Genomic DNA, 19923 nt, shown 5'->3' on the forward strand with positions numbered 1-19923 from the left:
TAATTATGATGAACTACTACAAAGAGCAGGAGAAAAGGCTAAATAAAGCACACAACAGAGGTGCGTTGGCCGCAGCGAAGGACCGACAAGGTAATAAAATTTTGGATTCCCTCCTCATCTTGGCCGAGGAAACCAATCAGCCTGACTTAATCAGCTCTGCGCCTCGTAATTATTTTGTACTTTCAAACCTCGCTTGATACCGCATTTGAGGGAATCCTGTCTGTCATTTCATTCAATAACGTCAGACGCTGCTGCTTCATTAGGTAACGGAGACGGGGTCTGGAATAAGAAGTTATTGATGGTGGATCTACACCCCAGCTGGCACTGATTAGGTTCAGTTAATTCTTGTTAATCCACGGGGTTTCCTCTCACTTCTCCCTAGTTTAGGGCAGGATTGATTAATTTTAAGAAATTGTATTTTCTGCAGAAAGCTTAAATTGAAATATAATAACGTAAAGTGCATTTTGAAATTCTTTTTAAGCTGTTATTGTTTTTAGAGGCGTTCCCACGGCCTGAGATACAATCTACAACATCTCTTGGCATGGGACATACTTTTGGGAGAACTGCACCAGCTGGAAACCTGATGGGTAGTTTGGGGATGAGCTCTGAGAAAGCCAAAACAGAATATCCGGTGTCCTCACCCTATTTTTTGTTAAAGTTTCCCGTTAAAACTACTATCTGGTTTGCAGCAGGTATTTTGCACATGGATGGGATTTTCAACAGCCGAGATAACTCTTCCCTATAAAACAGCGCCCGTGCGACCTGTGGGCACGTTGGGTGGCCTCCAAGCCGTGAGAGAAAGGAACGAGAGAGCAATAAAGAGAAGAAAAGCAGGAAGTTATCACCAAAAGTGCACTTAGTTATGGAGAATGGCTGAAGGGAGCCTGTATTTACCGTTGAGGCTGCTCCTGTCTATCATGTTGGTGTCCACCGGCCAGTAGGAACCATCCCCATGACGACCTGTTGGCAGAAAACAAATGCATCAGGACGCGTCGTGACAGGGAAATCAGAAAAATCAAGTTTGTTGCTTGAGACAGCGCCTGTCTGACAGCGTTTAAACCATCAAACAGCGCAGGGAAAGCCATCCCATATGTGCCGGGGAAAATCTGTCATCAAAGCAGGCTTTGGAATCGAGCTGAATTTCAGCCCTTTGAGCAGCTTGCCTCCTTCTGTTGGTTCTCCCCCCACCCCCGACTTCCTCCAGATGTGCTCGTTAGAGTGACAAACGAAGGTGGGACGGCAGCATCCGTCTGTGTCCCCTCCACGGGTGACGGGGAGTAATTCAGACAGCGGCTTGTGCAAGCAAAGGGCTGGAATTGCGGCAGAGGGACGGTGCCGTATGGAAAATCGCAGGCACGTTCTCCATCTGCCTTTCCACCACGATTAAGCAAGCTTTCTTTAATTCATTCATTTCCCCACTTGTGAGAACACAGCTGGGAAAATAACAACTCCACAACTGCTTGGTTTTTTACAAAAATATGGCCTTTTTTCTAAGCCTGATGTCAAAAACAAAAGAAAGAAAAAAGAAGGGATACAATTGTTACTCCAAAAATGTTTTGGCTGCTGAGGAAACATTTGCACTCCAAATTAATACAGTAAAATTCGAGGTGTTCACCTTTTCCTCTGCTTTATTTTTTCTTATTTATCAGCTTTGGGCTAAAGAGCCGTGTTGGTGTGTCCATGTTCCTGCCAAGAGCATCCCTCCTTCCTCACGACCGACAGAAGGAGAATCACAAAGGTCGGTCAAGTCCTACCAAGCCCCTCTTCGTCTCTACTGCTATGGGAGCGAGCAAAGTCCACAGCAGATCTTTTGGCAGATTAAGCCAAAAAACCCCGTTTTCTCACTTTCCTGCAGTTGTTTGTTGCCACTGTGTGCTCTTAAACAACTGCCATGTTCCTCTCCAGAGGCAGTTGTATTTCTGTGGATTGCGAAGAAATTCCCGCGCTTAATTTTGTCTACCAATTTGCAAAGCATTTGGTGACGAATGGCCCTAAATAAATGGCAGCTGATTATCATCAGAAGAGACTTCAACGTAATCATCTTTTCAATCAATGGAATTGCACAGCTACAACAACTCGATCCCAAGAAAGCAAGGGTGCAAAACGTTTCGCTGCCAAAGCAGACAAAATAGAGACAAATTTAAGGTACAGAGTAATTCTGTTTACCCAGATGACGCTCTAAACCAGTCCTACCCACAGCGAATACGACCCCGGGGTTATATTGTGCTTAGGAAACCGGGTATCTCCATGGGAGATTGCTAAATGTGACTATTTTTTATGTTTAGCCCACAATGAAACATCTTAGTGGGAGCCCAACACAGTGGAAAATTTAGCCAGAATATCAGAGATTTAAAAAAACTAACCCGACTCTGAAGTTTAGTACTTTTTAAATTAACGTAACAGCACTTTTCAAGGCATTATACAAGACATTTTTGCTATAAAAATATTTGTGTAAACAGCCGCCCATTTCATTTCTGGCTCCGATACGGTGACTGGCACCTGGAGATGGCATTTTCACTGGTAAGAGACAAGAACTCAAATAACACTTAAAAACCACTATTTCAACAGCAGTTGTTTGTAAGGGATAACCAAGATCGAATTGATGCTGATTTGGCTCTGTTCTGCTATCAAGACATATAAAAACATTATTCAATATTTGGATAAACGTGGAAATCTAAGCACTTCGGAGATGGGAGGTCAATCTCTGATGCACTGTAAGGTTTTATATGTTAAAGAGAAGGTAGGGCTTAAACCCCTAAGGATTATCCATGCTCTGTTCTAAGCCAACACCCCTCCATGAATCATTTCTATCATTTCTAAATTTAGGTTTTACTTCCCTTTAAAAAACCTCAAATGATGGGCAAGAGCAGTGCTAATTCCAGCCTATTCCTTCATTCGGTTTCAAGGCTCCAGGTTCCAACTGCCTTTAGAATAATCTAATTAAGTGAACCCGCATACTTCCACTATATCTCCATCTTCAATATCTTTACTGTTTGCAAATGCAAGATTGTCAAAACAAAAAAAAATAATAATGCTGCAGGAATGCAAGATGAGGTGAACAGATACCGCATCCCCTGTTGACTTCCTTGTCCTGGTTCAGGTCCACCCGGAGGTGGTTGTCTCAACTATGTCTCAGCATCGCGGCAAACACAACCAAGGTGCGGGAAGCTTCTTTAAATTTCTTCTTTAACTCTCTTCAAATCGTCTTCTTTAAATGTTCTTTCAACATCTTCTTTAAATCTTCCTTAAATTTCAAACATGCCTTGCCTTCTGAGATGCCTTCCATTTTCTGGACCCTAAGAAAGAGTTCCTACACCTGCTTGGTAAACACAGCCAGACGACAGAGTTTAAAAGGCTTTTTTTTTTCCCCAGAAGGGGTTATTCTGATAAAATGGGATAGTTCTTATTTCTTTTCTCCGGCGCAGAGCGTTCCAGACCGCTGCATTATTTGTTTAGGAAGCAGCTCTTTGAAAAAGATCTGACCTGCTCATCCCTTCACTCCTGCTACGCTCAGAGTTTGCAAAATAGCTTCAGAACCCAAAGCCTGGAGCCATCAAAAAGCTTTAATAGAGAAAAAAAAAGGCAAAATTGATGCCTTCTGCCGTCACAGTATGAGACGATGTGACTGTTTCGGGGCTGATATCAGGCTCTGGATGTTCCCGGAGCCGTTTTCAAGCATGAAGGAATATGCAGAAAAAGGAGCAAACAGCAACGTGCCTGCGATAATCCAACACGGCGAAGGTTGAACGGCTACAAGACAAACTCCAGGCATGACCAGCCTGGTCAAGCACCAGTTCATCCTCTCTTCAGGAGACACAAAGTCCTCCAGCATCACTTGAAAAGCTTCCACGTGCCACTGGATTGGATGCAAAACAATGGAGAGCACTGTTTTCCTCGGGATTCGGAAATCACAGAATCACAGAATAGTTCGGGTTGGAAGGGAACTTAAAGATCATCCAGTTCCAGCCACCCTGCCCTGGGCAGGGACACCTCCCACCAGACCACGTTGCTCAAAGCCCCCTCCAACCTGGCCTTGAACCCCTCCAGGGATGGGGCAGCCACAGCTTCTCTGGGCAACCTGGGCCAGGCTCTCACCACCCTCACAGCAAAGAAGTTCTTCCCCAGATCTCATCTCAATCTCCCCTCTTTCAGTGTCAAACCCTTCCCCCTCCTCCTATGGCTCCCCTCCCTGATCAAGAGTCCCTCCCCAGCTTTCCTGGAGCCCCTTGAGGGACTGGAAGGGGCTCTAAGGTCTCCCCAGAGCCTTCTCTTCTCCAGGCTGAACCCCCCCAACTCTCTCAGCCTGTCCTCACAGCAGAGGGGCTCCAGCCCTCCCAGCATCTTCATGGCCTCCTCTGGACTTGTTCCAACAGCTCCATGTCCTTCTTGTGCTGAGGACTCCAAAGCTGGACACAGTACTCCGTGTGGGGTCTCACAAGAGTGGAGTAGAGGAGCAGAATCACCTCCCTCAACCTGCTGGATGTCTGTCTTGCATGGTCTTCTCCATGGGCTTTTTGTGGAGGATGGGTATGGTCACCAGCCCTGCTCTGGGTATGGGAAGAGGAGACCTCCAACTGGCCTCACCATGGCACTAAACATTAAATCTGAACTTAGAAATATCCAGTTTATGGTTTAAAAAGAGTAATTTCATATATACAAAAATCATACCTGTATTCCACAGTGCTATATGAATTTATCTAGATTATATGACCCATTTCACAGGAGGTACATTTTCAGAAAACAACTGAACAACAAAACGTATTGAAATTTCCCAAGATAAGGAGAAACATTTGTTCAAAACTGTGTATGTTTCCTTTTATCAACATTTACAGGGGATGTTAAAAAACATTTGGAGTCCGAAGGCAGAAACTGGCTTTTTTTTGCTCCTGCAGAGATTTAATTTCGATGGCAACACATAACTGTTGACAAGTCCTATATTGTCAAAATATGGACTAAAGAATTTGTTTTATCAAATGGAAATTGGGGCAAGATAAACCACAAAGAATTAATCTCTTCTTTGCCCAATTTGCTCCCGTGTATTTTGGATGAAAACCATAAACAGAGTTTTTTAAGACTCCAGGAAGCCTCTACAACAACTCATCCGAAAGCAGCTGGCCTTGTCCCACGGACATCAGCTTTGTGACAAAAATTCTCTCTTCAGCATCAGAAACTGTGATTTTATTCCTGCTTTTATATTACCATTTCTACTACCTTTGCATATGCCCTGCTCTACCAGTTGCATATATGCAAAATATAAATGTGAAAGGAAGGGGACACATTTACGAGCTTGGACAACACTTGAAGTTTAAGGCTTTCCTTAGGAAATCCAAGATTTGATTCTCCAGACGCCGATGCTCCTCCTTTTGCCCTTTGGGTAACAGTGTTTGCACCCTGTTGGGAGGGTTATTTGCATTTCATCAACAGGACTTCTCATTCTCTGGCAGAGAGTTGCTGACCAAAGCTGGGATGGAATGAGATGAGAAGGGATGGGCTCTACTCTGTCCATCGCTCATGGGCAAGAATAAAGTAATGGAGGTATCTCCTGCCTCCTTCCTCTTTGCCGCCGTAGCCCCTTCTTGCAGTGGCTGGTCTCTGCTCTCCCAAGGAGTTGATACAACAGGGAGCACATCTGACCAAGAAACCTTTGAGGCTCTCGCCAAACTCTCCTCCCCTCCCCATCTTCTTTTTTTTTTTTTTTTGCACTGAAAGATGGCAGCAGTTTTACTGTCCCTTCTAGCTGACCCCACATCTGCAATCTTCAAAGCTCCATCTCAGAGAATCATAGAATGGTTTGGGTTGGAAGGGACCTTAAGGGTCATCCAGTGCCACCCCCTGCCCTGGGCAGGGACACCTCCCACCAGACCACGTTGCTCAAAGTCCCATCCAACCTGGCCTTCAACACCTCCAGGGATGGGGCAGCCACAGCTTCTCTGGGCAACCTGGGCCAGGGTCTCACCACCCTCACAGCAAAGAAGTTCTTCCCCAGATCTCATCTCAATCTCCCCCCTTTCAGTGTCAAACCCTTCCCCCTCCTCCTATGGCTCCCCTTCCTGATCAAGAGTCCCTCCCCAGCTTTCCTGGAGCTCTTTTAGGGACTGGAAGGGGCTCTAAGTTCTCCCTGGAGCCTTCTCTTCTCCAGGCTGAACCCCCCCAACTCTCTCAGCCTGTCCTCACAGCAGAGGGGCTCCAGCCCTCCCAGCATCTCCATGGCCTCCTCTGGACCCGTTCCCATCTCCTCATGTCCTGAAACCTTGGTGTCTCTGCCCAAACCCCCTCATGGGTCCCACAGCCTCCAACATTGGTGCTTTTTTGCCATGTAAATGAATTTTGCTTCCCGAACTCAGGAACCAGGAGCCGGCATTAGAGACAGATGGACCCACCAGAGTTAATTCACGTCACTCAATAAGAATTGCATTTGTGGCAGAGATGGCCCTAAAGGCCTTGTCCAAAGCACAGAGTAATTTAAAAGGCTCCCACTGACTTCAGCAGGCGTTGGTTCAGGATGATTAAAGAATTAGCTTTGATAATTTCTAAGGCAAATGAGCTTGTAGAAACTTTTGACTTTGTCTTAAAGCTTGTGCTTGGAGTACGGTTACGGTGAGACCCGGCCCCATGAACTTCTCTTTAACAGAGCTGCCTAAAGATCAAGGAAATGCAATTCTAATCAACTTCGTCTGATTAGAATTCATCTTTGAGGATGGAAAAAATGGGAACTGGATTCAGATATCAACAAGCCTACAGGAGATATAACAAAAAGCAGAGAATTTCTCCTCCTTATACACTAAAGAACAAAACTGTTGTGTATTTCAACTACCCACATAAAAGACAGTCTTTATGCACTAGGGGTTTCTGCCTTTAATTCACGCTGTCTGTTAAAGGCAAATAAATCTCATTTCAATTTTGTAAGCTGACTCAAACCAACCCAGAAAACCCCACCATCCCCAAATCCGTCGGGAATTCCCGGGCTACGGCTGCGATGCCAACACCAAGTTACCGCCCCGGGGATACACGTCAGCCAGACATCTCACTGCAAGTAGTTACACCAGAGCGGCCGAAATCTTTCCCTATTTAAAGTCTATACGGACTATCGTTCACTAAATAGGTTGCAAACCCTCTTGGGGCTGTGCAACAACGACGAATTATTCTGGTGACAGGTTTCCCCTAGCAAGGGGCACAGAATTCCCAGAGGAACACGATGCACAAAAGGAAAGCGACCCAGAACTCTCTTGTTCCGTGGTATTTTGGGGTCCGTTAAGCAGCACCACGCTATGGCCACCCAACCAGGTAGTTATGCTGAAACAGAGAGATGTACTCAGCGAAGAACTAAACCACAAACTCCACTTTCCATCCAGCCTTACTTTTTTTTTTCTTTCCCCCTTCCCATTTTTCTTTCTAAAACTAAACTTGACCCTTTTTCAGTCCTTCTTACCAGGTGCTACCCTGTGCTGAAGCCTCTCCCGGGTTTCCCAAACCTGTCTGAAAACATTTTAAGGGCAAATTCGAGCAAAACATCCTGACGATTTACTTTCGGGGCTTCTTTTGTCGCCTACCGCTTTTACCCTTTAAAAATAGTTTTTTATCTATTCAAACCTGACATTTTCAATTTGTGTGTGCCGTGGTGCAAAAAAATCGTACCCAGCCAAACGAGCTTTTAATTTTATAATTTGGATACTTCTTTCAGCAAATCGTACGCTTTTGCATCTCGCTCTGCCTTTTAAAGCAGCGGGAAGTGAGAGCTCAAATCCAAATAAAGCTCCCAAGACCAGGTCCGAGTTGTCCAAACGTCACCGTGAGTGTCTCCCTGGGCAGACGGCACATAAATGTACGATGCTCTCGCTGTAATTGAAAGAAATACTTCGGAATAAACAGGCCTGAAGTTAAAAAAAAAAAAAAAAAGGGAAAAATATCCTAGCAACAGCCTGCACGAGTATTCCAAAGGAGATTGGAGCAGAGGAATTGCGACTCTATCAGAGATATATTCATATTTGGGAAACGTAATGATAATGCCTTGAAAAGTTGACTAAACTTTGCTATTATTAAACAGAAAAGATGATTTATGATTTCTCTCTGCGAGGCTTTTTGAACTTTACTCTCTAACCCACGGAAGGGTGCAAGAGGAGCCGGGAAATTATGCTGAGCTTAATTATACTTAATGTGAATTATTCAGAAGCGCGGCAGAGAGACTCAAAATTTATTTCGTACAAAGAAGCTTGACATTTTAATTGGTCCTTCAGAAAAGAGACAAAACAATTTCCTCTCCCGAAAATTTACATCTTCCCCATCAAAGCAGCAGCCTCAGCCGAGCAGAACTTCATTAACAAGATTAATTATCGCGCCACAGCGTCTGCCTCATCAGGTGCGCGGCCCAGGTGAGAAGCGTGCCCCCCCGCCCCCTCCCCGGCGCGTCCCCGAGGCCCCGGCAGCGAAGGTGACAGATCGAGGGCACCCTACCTTGGTCATTAGCCATTTTGTCAGGGTGCTCGGCTGCAAGAAAGAGACAATGTCATTAGAGGCTGACAGCTCCTCGCTGGCGAGGTGACACATCACGTTAGCGGGGTGGCGCGGCGCGGCCGTCCCGCACGGCGCAGGAGGAGCAGGAGGGGGTTTACCGTCCCCCTTTTCCCAGAGATCCTGGAGAACTGAGGGGACAAACACAGAATCATGGAATCACGGAACATTTCCAGGTGGAAGGCACCCATAGGGACCATCGAGTCCCCCTCCCTGCTCCTGCAGCACTGCCTGAATCAAAACCATACGAACATCATCCAGATGCTCTTCAACTCCCAAGATGGGTCGAACCACCCCTTATATCAGATATTTTCACCAAGTTCTTCCAATTGTGAAACCTTTTTTTCATTCTCTTTTTTTTTTTTTTCAATATGATCTGGGACGTTTAATTAAGCAAGGAGGGAAAGAGAGAGAGAGACACGCAGCTCCTTTGAATAATTACAGTCAAATCACCTACACGTTGAAAGCTCAGCCCTGACTTATATTATCATCGTTTCAGCTTTTTTTTTTACAAAGGGCTTTAAAACTATTTACATGTTTTTGCATAATAACCATTCAAAGACAGCACGATCTGAAGTGCACCAAGACAAGGCTTCAAAATTCAATAGATATATTAAAAGCCTCCCTCCATGGCTCCAACTTCTGACTATTTACGATATGGCTGAGGGAATTCAACTTTCCTCGGATTCCTAAGTAGATACCATCGGAGAGCATTAACCAGTTCCTCTGCTTAATAAATTATGCAAGAACCTTAAGCACAGGAAATTGGAGGGGGGTGGGTGGGTGGGGAAGAAGTGATTTGGATGTGGAAGATGAATCTGGAAGTCAAATCACCGCTGCCTGCAGGTGCCCAGCGCCCTGCTCCCAAAATCACGACAAAACCTCCTCCGCATCGTGGCATCCCGCTGGGAACAAAAGGAGGTACCGAACCAGCAATGATTTCCCTATAAATGTTAAAAAAATAACATTTGCAGACACATCTACGAGCTCCATGGCTGGGGAAGAGGGGGGGAAAAGCTCCTCCAATGACCCCTAAACCCTCAGGTAATATTTTATTTCCCCCCTCTCAGGCTTTTTGACGTGGATGTAGAGAAGAAGAGGGGGCTTGTGGAGCACGTTGCCCTCAAACTTTGGAGATATCCCTGAGCCTCTGCTTCCCCACCTGGCCCTACCTGGATTATCACCTTTCCCTTGGGACAAATATATCCAGGAAAACAGGAATGCTTCCTCGCGGCTAAAGTTACCTCCATCCAAGCGCTGATGACATTTAAGATGCTGCCCTGGCCGCGCTCAGCGTTTGCTGCCTTCTCCAGGTGATGGAGATGGTGAAGCCCCTGCCCGGGGTGGGTGACCGGGGGTCCCTGGTTGGTGCCGGTTATGAACTGGGATGCGCCGGTGATGGACCACGCCGCCAAGGCAGCATTAGAGGGCACTGCAGGGCTAGAAATGCTGCCCCACAGCATCCCTGCCAAAAAAGGTGGTGGTGGGGGGGATGAAGGGGGGGGAAACAGTGTCATCTGCGGATTCAGGGCTCTCGTAGAAATGGTAGAGTGGGAATTTTTAATCTGGTGGCCTGTGGAAAGGCCGGGGAGAGTTTTCCTTGCTGATCTTAGGGAATATCAGAGAGTCGGCCCATGACCTTCCTCCCCATCTCTCCCCTTTTCCACTCCTCCCTGTAAAACCACATCCGAGCCGGTGTTTTATCCGGGCTTCACATTATGCCTATAGGTGCGTTAACAGGCAACTTTTTCCAGGCCGTACGTCTTGAAACACCGTTTTGCCTGACTCCCATCGAGCGCAACGCTCCGCTTTAATTTTCCCTAATTAAAGGAGCTCAGCACACAGGGAAGGTCTGTTTGGAAACGCTGGCTGGAAGCCAGAGCAGGTAGGGCTGTAAGAATAAGCACATTTAGCCATGTTTCTGCGATAGATTGGGGGGGGAGTGTGTGTGGGGAAAAAAAAAATCACTGATGAGTTATGGAAGAGATTGAGGAAATCCTCCTTCCTGCCTGTCACCGGTTCATTCATCCACCAGTCGTCACGTTTCAACGGGCGTTGAAACAACCAAATTTCAGACTATTTATTAACTTCTGCCACTTAATGGATTTCTGGAAACGTATATGCCATGAAAGTAGTGGAACATCCAGAGCTGGAATTCAAGGTCAGGGGAAATCCCATGAAAATCTACTGCGAAAAGCTGCAAGATATGAATAATATTCGGGCACTCTCTGCTTCTCTTTCACATCCACTTATATATGTATACATAAAATTTACTGAAGTCATCCAGACACCCTAAGGAGTAGGAAAAAATCCTAGTAACGACCCCAAATTTTGGCCTAAATGATATTAAAAAAGGAAAAGGTGGGATGTCCAGTCACATTTTATCCTTCTATTCCAGGTCCCTAAGAGTGTATCAGATCTTTCATGCTTTAAGTGATAAATTTAATGTGGTTGGAGCATAAAAGCAGCAGCTCCTCGAGTGATGGAAACAGTCATAGAGTGATTGAAGTTCCCGGTGTAAGGACAATTTACACAAGCTAAGGATTTGCCTATTTGCCTGTATATTATCATCAGCGGAGCCGAGGCGGAAGAACGTAAACTCATTGCTCCGTGGTGGGGTTATTTACTGCGAGACACAGCTCCTTCTCACAGGTCACTACGTTTTCATTAATGAAGGGAAGTTGCTTCACAGAATCACAGAATGATATGGGGTTGGAAGGGACCTCTGGAGATCATCTAGGCCAACCCCCTGCCAAAGCAGGTCCACCCAGAGCAGGTCCCACAGGAACGTGTCCAGGTGGGGTTTGAATGTCTCCAGAGATGGAGACTCCACCACCTCTCTGGGCAGCCTCTTCCAGGGCTCTGCCACCCTCACAGGAAAGAAGTTCCTCCTCATGTTTAGGTGGAACTTCTTACGTTCAAGTTTGTGCCCGTTTCCTCTTGTCCTGTCCCTGGGCACCACTGAAAAAAGCCTGGCCCCATCCTCCTGACACCCACCCTTGAAGTATTTATAGGCCTTGATCAGATCCCCCCTCAGGCTTCTCTTCTCCAGACTCAAAAGACCCAAGTCCCTCAGCCTTTCCTCATCAGAGAGATGCTCCAGGCCCCCTGTCATCTTTGTAGCCCTCTGCTGTCCCCTCTCCAGCAGTTCCCTGTCCTTCTGGAACTGGGGAGCCCAGAACTGGACACAGTGCTCCAGATGGGCCCTCCCCAGGGCAGAGCAGAGGGGGAGGATGACCTCCCTCCACCTGCTGGCCACACTCTTCCTGATGCCCCCCAGGATGCTACTGGCCTTCTTGGCCACAAGAAGGCTACGAACGCTCATGTCCCGATTACAACACAAGGAATGGCTCGCTTTCCTCGGAGGAGCTTTATGTGCTCTAAAATATATGAAAGGAGAAGGGGGTGGGGGGGGTGCGACTTAGCGGATCTTTGATGCTTGTTCCGTTCCTCGTGGGGTAAAACTCCCTCTGATCAGGCCACGGATTCGCCATCAGAGCACGTCACCGTATGGCACGTACACATCTTCTGTTAATTATCATTAAGGGCAGGAAACCAACATTTTTTTTTGCGTAATTCAGAACGCACTCAAGACTTCAGAAAGTCTTTTCACCTCAAGTGTAGGGATAGATTTGTCATAAAACCGGTTGAATAGTATTGAACATGACATATTTAGGGTGGGTATCATTAAGTATTCATGGCAGGGTATTAGACATAGTCCTTGTAGGCTATTACAAGATGTAACAAATGTATAAATTCATCTTTTCGGTATCTGTTGATGCTGTCTGATCTAGAATTCATTTCCCAAATGAGTTTTATGGTACTTTGTGTAAACATTACAAAGTAGGTGATATCAAGTGCATTAATCTCTCGGTTTAGTTCGCTATCTGGCTCTCTGTATCTTTTCATATCTCATTAGTCTGCGGTTATTATATTTTGATGCCTTGACTCATTTGAAACTCAGTCTAATAGACTTCCTCTGCTTGGCACAAATCGTGAGCATGAAATTAAGTTGGCACCATCGGCCTGATGGAGATGAAGCACCCGCAAAGCGCTATCTCTCCCCCTTTTGTGGCGAATGAATAATCAAGATCTCACCAATAATTCATCCCAAGCAGAACACGACTTGGACAACTAAGTCCCGCAAACCTGGGCAGGCAGTGATAAGCTCAGGATAAATTGATATAATTTCTTTTTTTTTTTTTTTTTCCCTGACTCACGCTAATTCATGAAAATTGTTGTATGAGGCTCTTCCCTCCCAGCTTGACTGGTGGAGAGCGTGTTTGAGAGATACTGGTACCAGTGGAGCCAAGAGGGCGAGCTCTCTGCCAGGGCTGCCGAGGACACCGCCTCATTCATCCAGAGCCTTCCTCAAGGGCTGAAAATGGAGTTCCCCCAGCAGAAAAATTCGTGATTCACATGCAGGTTTGCTGAAAAACCCACTCAAACACAAGCTCTCACCAACCAACCACGCAGGTCCCCCAAAGGGAACGAGGTGCCGCCCCTTCTCCCCCATCACTCCACTTGGCTTTTGTACAGCTCGCGGGAAATGAAGTCGCTTAGAACTGATTAAAATGAGGGTTGAGTGTGAGTGCTAATTCCAAGCCTCTCAGGCACAGGCTTGAGCCTGAATTTCCCTAATTTCCCTCCAGTCGTGACTTTTCAGGCCCATCCAGTTTCAATTACCTTCTGCCAAGATGTTATTTTTCTACCCAAATCCCTGGATTTTCTCTGGAGAAGACGCGGCGGTAACGTGCTCCCTCATACGCCACGCTTCTTTCCCGGAACAGGTTCGCTGTTTATGTCACTTGAGTTTTTCATTAATTACCTCTCTTTGTAAAAGTCATTTCATACCTTTGTGCAAAAACGAATGAGTGGCAGTTAAAATATAAGGAGCAGAGCTGCGGCAAGCACCTCGCTTCCCACTCAAGGTAATATTGCTTACATCTTCCTAACTCCTAATTTCTGGGTAGATCACGTCAGGCAGGGGGGAAGAGAGAAGAGGAATCTCTCTCCATGTTCATTTGAAACTGAGTCTGATACAAACGCTGTCCTTTGCTTTCCTAAACACATCGGCGCCGAAATATCAGCCGAAAAAACCATATGGGTCCCCCCGTTTTGCCTCCTCCCTTTTCCCTGGTCACTAAGGGAGAAGGATCAAGTATTAATTAGTCTGTTAATAACAGACACTGAGAAAATATCTGGCACAACTTTCCCCGCGCAAAGGCAAGTTGCGTCTCGGTTTGCGGAGGTTTTTAATCAGAATTTTCCATGCCTGCTCTGTTGATAGGAGTGAGTCATTACAGGTTCCTACCGTCACCGGAGGATCCAAAATGAAAAGGGACCTCCCCAGAGAAATCCAGTCAAATCCAATTAGCTTTATTTACCCACGGTAGAAAGTTAGGTGGTGTCAAGAGAGCTTTCCTCCAGTTGATTGAATTTAAAAATACAGTTTCTGCCTCATTATGTGGTTTACTTTTGTCAACTACAGTATGTAGCATTTTGCTTTTATCTCTCACTAGTAGTTTCAAGCAGTAAGATCTATTCTGGCTGACATGGAATTAATTGCAAAGCTCCCACCGAGGCACTAGAAAATCCTATGTATCATTAATATCCAGACGACACAGATCCAAACCTTTCAGAGTCCGGAAGAAAACAGGATCGGAGAGGGGTCCCACTCCCTTGGCGTTGCGAGCTTGGATTCGGAAGTAGTAGACGGTGTCCAGGTTGAGGTCCATGATCTGGTGGGTGAGGCGGTCGCCGCTGATGGACTCCATCATCCAGTCGTCGATGGGAGCGTTCTTGTCCAACGTATAGAAGAGGATGTAAGCTGAATAAACACAGTCTCTCGGTTAGTGCTGCCATCAAATTTTAACGTTCTGTTACGAAATACAGGTAAAATTCAGATTTCTTAAAAATCAGGGTTTTCTTTTTAACAGCAGGGATGGCAGGTCTCCATCAAAATAGCTTTGAGGAACGTTATGTCAATACACATTTGCCTATTTTTAGACCAAACCCACAATTATGGTACTCGCTCTAAGAAATACAGATTTAACAAATATAAAAATAGGTAACACACATTAAAAGGCTGCTATGAGTACATTTCTCAAATTCAGGTGCACCACTTAGACCGAGAGCTGCCATAAACCAGATGATCTACGTCTTTAGCGTTTCAGCGCTGAAATAAAACTAAGTGGCATTAATGATACACATCAATTACTGGGTGCTTATGGGAAGCCATACGGTATTTCTTTGCATATATTTTCTACAGGGTAAAGTATTTTGGGGAAAAGAATGAAGAATTAAAAATTTTGGTAACTTAAGAGTACTACAATAGCTACTTACCACTGAATAAAACTTAAAATTTTTGAACATAGACAGGAGAAGTACCGGTGTTAGGAGATGATAAGAGTTTGTAGGTATTACCTTGCCAGTAAATTAAATTTTGGGAAGAAGAAAAAATCCCGTAAGCAAGGCTGCAGGAGTCTAGCGTGCCCTGCAACACCGGTCTCTGCCTAATTTTGAAAATATCTTCTTTTTTTATTTTCCTGAAAGGCTCCCTGGCTAATTAGTCACACAAAGAGAGCCCACTCTAAGTCTGGTTTTAAGTGTCGTGCCGAAGGAGCGAGCCCGAGGGGGGTCTTCTGGACTTCATCTTTGTGCCTGGATGGAAGTGATACGTTTTTCTGGTTTTTTTTTTTTGCTTGTTTTATATTACAAGATTTTACTTAGAGCTTGGAGTTACTAAAGCAATTTCTCTGACCGTGACATTTGTCCGAATAGATACAAAGTTAGGAAAATGTTTCTCAAACTAACACAAAGACAATGCTCAAGCGTTTGTAGGGATGAAGATTTGGTTGCTGGGGATATTCCTGCTCTCCCCAAGGAGTTGTTTCCTCTGCTTGATACCTCTAAGAAACATTTGACCGCGTATGCAGTGAAAAAAATAATCCCTACGAGAGTCATTCTTCCACCAAGTGCTACAAGAACGAAGCTTGGACGTCAGGGGACCCCGTCTGAATGCGGCTGTCGATGGAAAAACTCCATAAAAGTTGCTACTACGGACTCATTTGACACCCTGGAAACCAGGAAAGCTTTTATTTTATTTTGTCTTTTAGTCACCGGGGAATCAGGACCATTATTTCAGTGCCTTGTCCATCAGAACGCTCGTTTCTCCTCTCTAATGGCTAAATTGGGTTCGTGTAAACAGAGCTATTTCATCAAAACAGCCTCCTTTCGGACACGGTCACGGATTGTAAAGCCCTGATGATAATGTAGAGTGAAATTATACACCGTTATGCAAGTCTGACCTAGGAATTGTTATTGCCGGGCGACGTCCGTGTGGAAATACATCCTTATTTTGCTGGTAATATAAAGTGGGATGTTTTCCTGGTGTGAGTCGCAACGGCTCGTCTGATGCCGGTGGAGTTGGAGCTCTTAAAACCTGACCCCGCGCTCTTGGTCGCTAATGGCTCACACGGGACGGCACTCGGGAGCGTTCCTCCTCTTCCACTGGTATTTCCCAGCGTTCTGCTGGGATTACTGGCGGTAATGGTGACACACGCACACTTTCGGCCACGCAAAAATACGTTGTAGAACTGGTCTGACCCGACTGGTGGTAGCCACGGGACTGTCACGGGCACGTCTTTGAAGACTAACAATATTTCTCCTAATAATTTTATGCTTCTGAGATGTCTATGAACAGCCTAAAATCATCATTTAAATGCAAAATCTCAGATGGAGCTCTACTGTATTTTTCAAAGTAAATTAACATTAAAGGTTTGTAATGGATTTCTTAATTAGGCACTAAGGTTCTATGCAATATTTTGGAAAATAAAATCTGTCATTGTGAAGCATCCATTAAGTTCAGTTCTTGTCAGTCAGTATTAGGGTGGGTTTTTTTTTTTCCCCCTGATCATCATTGCCTTAAATTGTTATTGTAAAGTTAAATATCTACCAATAAGTTCTCCCATTATGTTCTGCACTGAGCAACCTATCATTATGTATATTATGGATTGCATTATTGCCAAACAAAGTACTTATTATTAGTCATTTCTAATTATCGCTGAGCAGCACGTACCACAAAACCTTTGCTTAGAGTGCTGCATTTTTCAACTTATATTACTGCTCTTAGCATTTAAAAGTGAGAGATCTCACATCTCCCGAGTTCTAGATCTTGCTGTATTTCCACCATTGCCTTGAATCCTAGACCAAGTTGGTTGATGAAAGGAAAAGAAAGTAACGTCAGACCAAATAGCACCCAAGAGAAAAAACCAAAACAGAGAAAGGGAGCGGAAGCAGCAAATGATCAGAATGATAAATAAATGGAAAATACAGGATAATGTAATTGTTTACCAGTAATTTTTCCATTGGCTTCCAACGGCGGCTGCCAGCTGACAATGACGGCCCGGGGCTTCCCTTCCCGCGTAATGACTGTCAAATCCTTGGGAGCAGAGGTTGGAGCTGAAAACAGTGAGAATAATAGAAAACAGAAGTTATTCCCCTTCTTTTGCATTCCTAACACACCATAGTAGGCACCAACTTCTCAGTAGGCATTTACTGCTTCCTTACATCCTTTCATACATGAGTGTCCTCAGACGCATTTCAAACACGTAATGTATGTTTTGTCTCGAAGTGGTATTTTAATAGTGGCAACTGTACAAAACACCACGTGCGGATACGGTGGGATTTATCCTCCTCCTGCTAATATTGATCCTTACAGCTAAAAAACCACCAAGGAAACCAAGAATATCTAATAAGCTCTGGGAGCCCTATACATTTAATAACAGTAATAATATTGGGGCTTCTCTATTAGGAACATCTGTAGGTAAGCACCAGCATAAAACAAATATAATTGTGTATATTTATTAAATAGAAGCTCAGAAAATTCTTAGCTTTTCTATTTCCACCGCATTAAAGAGGGAAGGTTGGATTTCTGAGCCTGTTTTGCAACCTGCTTTACTAGTGCTGGCCAGGACCTCTTGCACAACATCTCAGGTGTTTTAAAATCACATCCTAAGACTGTGGAGGAGAAAGGAAAAATAGGCAACTATGAAAAAACAGTTAAGAGCAAGGAAAAATATATTGGTGCTGAGCTCATTGATCATTTACTTGGTTTTGATACAGGCTATCGATGATTTAGAGCGTATAGAACCCACCACAGCATGGAGAACACAGGGCACGAGCATCCCATCATCTGTGTCCTACCCATATGGCCACCAAACAACTTTCTTGAATGTTTGAAGAACTGCTTCAAAGTCACTTTAGGAGGTAAAGCTTTGAAAATCTGTTGGATCGTACTGAGCTAAATGAGCCCCATCTAAAACAAGGACACTAATCTTCAGGGTGATAAACATTCAATGATCTCAAACAAGAAGAAAAACAGTCTTTTTTCAGTGGTGCCCAGGGACAGGACAAGAGGGAACGGGCACAAACTGGAACATAAGAAGTTCCACCTGAACATGAGGAGGAACTTCTTTCCTGTGAGGGTGGCAGAGCCCTGGAAGAGGCTACCCAGAGAGGTGGTGGAATCTCCTTCTCTGGAGACATTCAAACCCCACCTGGAAATGTTCCTGTGGGACCCGCTCAGGGTGGCCCTGCTTTGGCAGGGGTTGGAGGAGATGATCTCCAGAGGTCCCTTCCAACCCCACATCACTCTGTGATTCTGTGAGGTTAAACCAGTAGAGCATGTAAGCCCGCTCCTGTACCACGGGCTTTCCATGCTGGTGATCCCACGTGAGTCCCACCCAGCGGCTGAAGTTGAGCTCTGCTTTTAGCAGATTGTGAACATGAGATATCCGGAGAAAAACCAAAGCTTTAGATGTTTCCTTCAGCACTCATTAACACCCCTCGTATCGGCAGGACTTGTGTAGGCAGATCTGGGGACAGAACTTGGCTCCGAGAGTCGCTTTTGAATTATGGGCATAACAGCTCTCCCCAGCCACGGCAGTAATCTCCCGTGAATTCTGTATCGATGCTGATATGTATGTTCTTTGATATCATTACGGGAAATTCAACACGCGGAATGGGTACAAAACAGGCAATAAAGATCAGCAGTGCAGGATGCCCTTAATTAACAGAGCTGCTCCATCAAGCTCAGATAATTGCATTGCAATCACATGGGAAAATCTAAGGACACATATATTCCCTCTTATTTTCCCTTTGTTAATTAACTGGCGTGTACTGTGGGTTTCATTTAAAAAAAAAAAACAAACCCCAACAAATCAATATTTACCAGCAGACTTCATTGGGTATCTGCTGGTAGAAACTAATTTGTAATGGCACCTGGAATGTTCTCAAAGCCAGGAGTCACCCTCAGGAAAATATAGGATGTACTGTACTAGCCCGGTGGCCAAATGTACCTTGCTGCCTACAAGAGATGAAGAAGATAAATATTTTAAGCCAAACCATAGACATTTCTGATCTACGAACTGAGGACAGTAGCAAGACAGCTAGGCGATGATAAAGGCTGTGGAAAAGCCAGCAGTTCTGCGGTACACAGCCTCATGACTTCGGTGGAGTTATTTCAAAGCAAATCTACTTGATATTTTCAAAAGGGGGAGGGGGCTATAATTCTAAAAGAAATGCTAATTTAATGGAAGACCCTACCCTTGTTTAGAGACAACCCAGGGATTAGGATACGTGCTTCCATTAAGGCCTACGTGATAACTAGAAGTAAAGGCCAGGCCTACTATTTCCCTCCTGCGGTTAATTGAAGGCACACAAAAGAGAAAGAAACAATTAAGTTTTGGAGAGGATGTTCTTTTCTGCAGAGATCACTACGTCCCCGTCCCTTTTATCCCGCTGAACGAAGGTTCCATATAATCTGTAGCTGGTGCCTGTGATCAAAACCGCATTTAGCCCCCTTCAGAAGCTGAAGTGTCTTCCAGGTCACAGCATCCCGTTTGGAAAATGCCACTCGACTGCTTGAGAAGAGCAGCTAAATTAAGCCTTCAAAGAGTTATTTGTTTATTACAAGCATATTGTTAATCTTCACAATGGCTGCTTGCTGGAAATGAAATACAGATGTATAAAACCAACATTTTGCACAGGGTAGATAGTCGTGTCTTCACAATAAGTAAGGTGGAAGCTGAAAAGGCTGCTCACTTGGCTTTTTTTTTTCTTTTTCCCCACCTTTTTCTGTCCCCGTGTCTAATTTTGCACACATGGTTTCAGTCGCTGTAACTCCCGAGTGTAGGTCTTGGCTGGACCCATGCGTTGGTCACCGGCACAGCGAACAGCTAAAATGTGTCCACGCAGTATTTTGAGGAGACCTGTGAGTCAAGACCTTGACTCAAGAAGGACGTGTGTTAGACAAGCAGTCACTGACTCCTTTTTACTAAGCGGAAAAGATGGGAAGTCCTAAGTATGGGACTTTCATTATTATATTAGGTAAGTATCCTAAGATGGGAAGTC

At 44.9% G+C, this 19923-nt stretch overlaps 1 protein-coding gene across 1 annotated transcript in view; it reads right to left on the minus strand.

The window, feature by feature from the left end:
* The window catches only part of LOC141476887 (netrin receptor DCC), a 579965-nt gene that overhangs the window by 39911 nt on the left and 520131 nt on the right, over nt 1-19923 (minus strand). Inside the window, exons 19-22 of the mRNA XM_074165768.1 lie at nt 16864-16971; nt 14144-14338; nt 8452-8484; nt 895-960 (exon numbers count right to left, since the gene is read on the minus strand). Coding sequence (XP_074021869.1) covers nt 895-960; nt 8452-8484; nt 14144-14338; nt 16864-16971 — 402 coding nt within the window. The remainder of the gene's footprint in view (nt 1-894; nt 961-8451; nt 8485-14143; nt 14339-16863; nt 16972-19923) is intronic.

This window comes from Numenius arquata, chromosome Z (assembly GCF_964106895.1).
Source record: "Numenius arquata chromosome Z, bNumArq3.hap1.1, whole genome shotgun sequence".
In the NCBI taxonomy this organism is placed as follows: Eukaryota; Metazoa; Chordata; class Aves; order Charadriiformes; family Scolopacidae; genus Numenius; species Numenius arquata.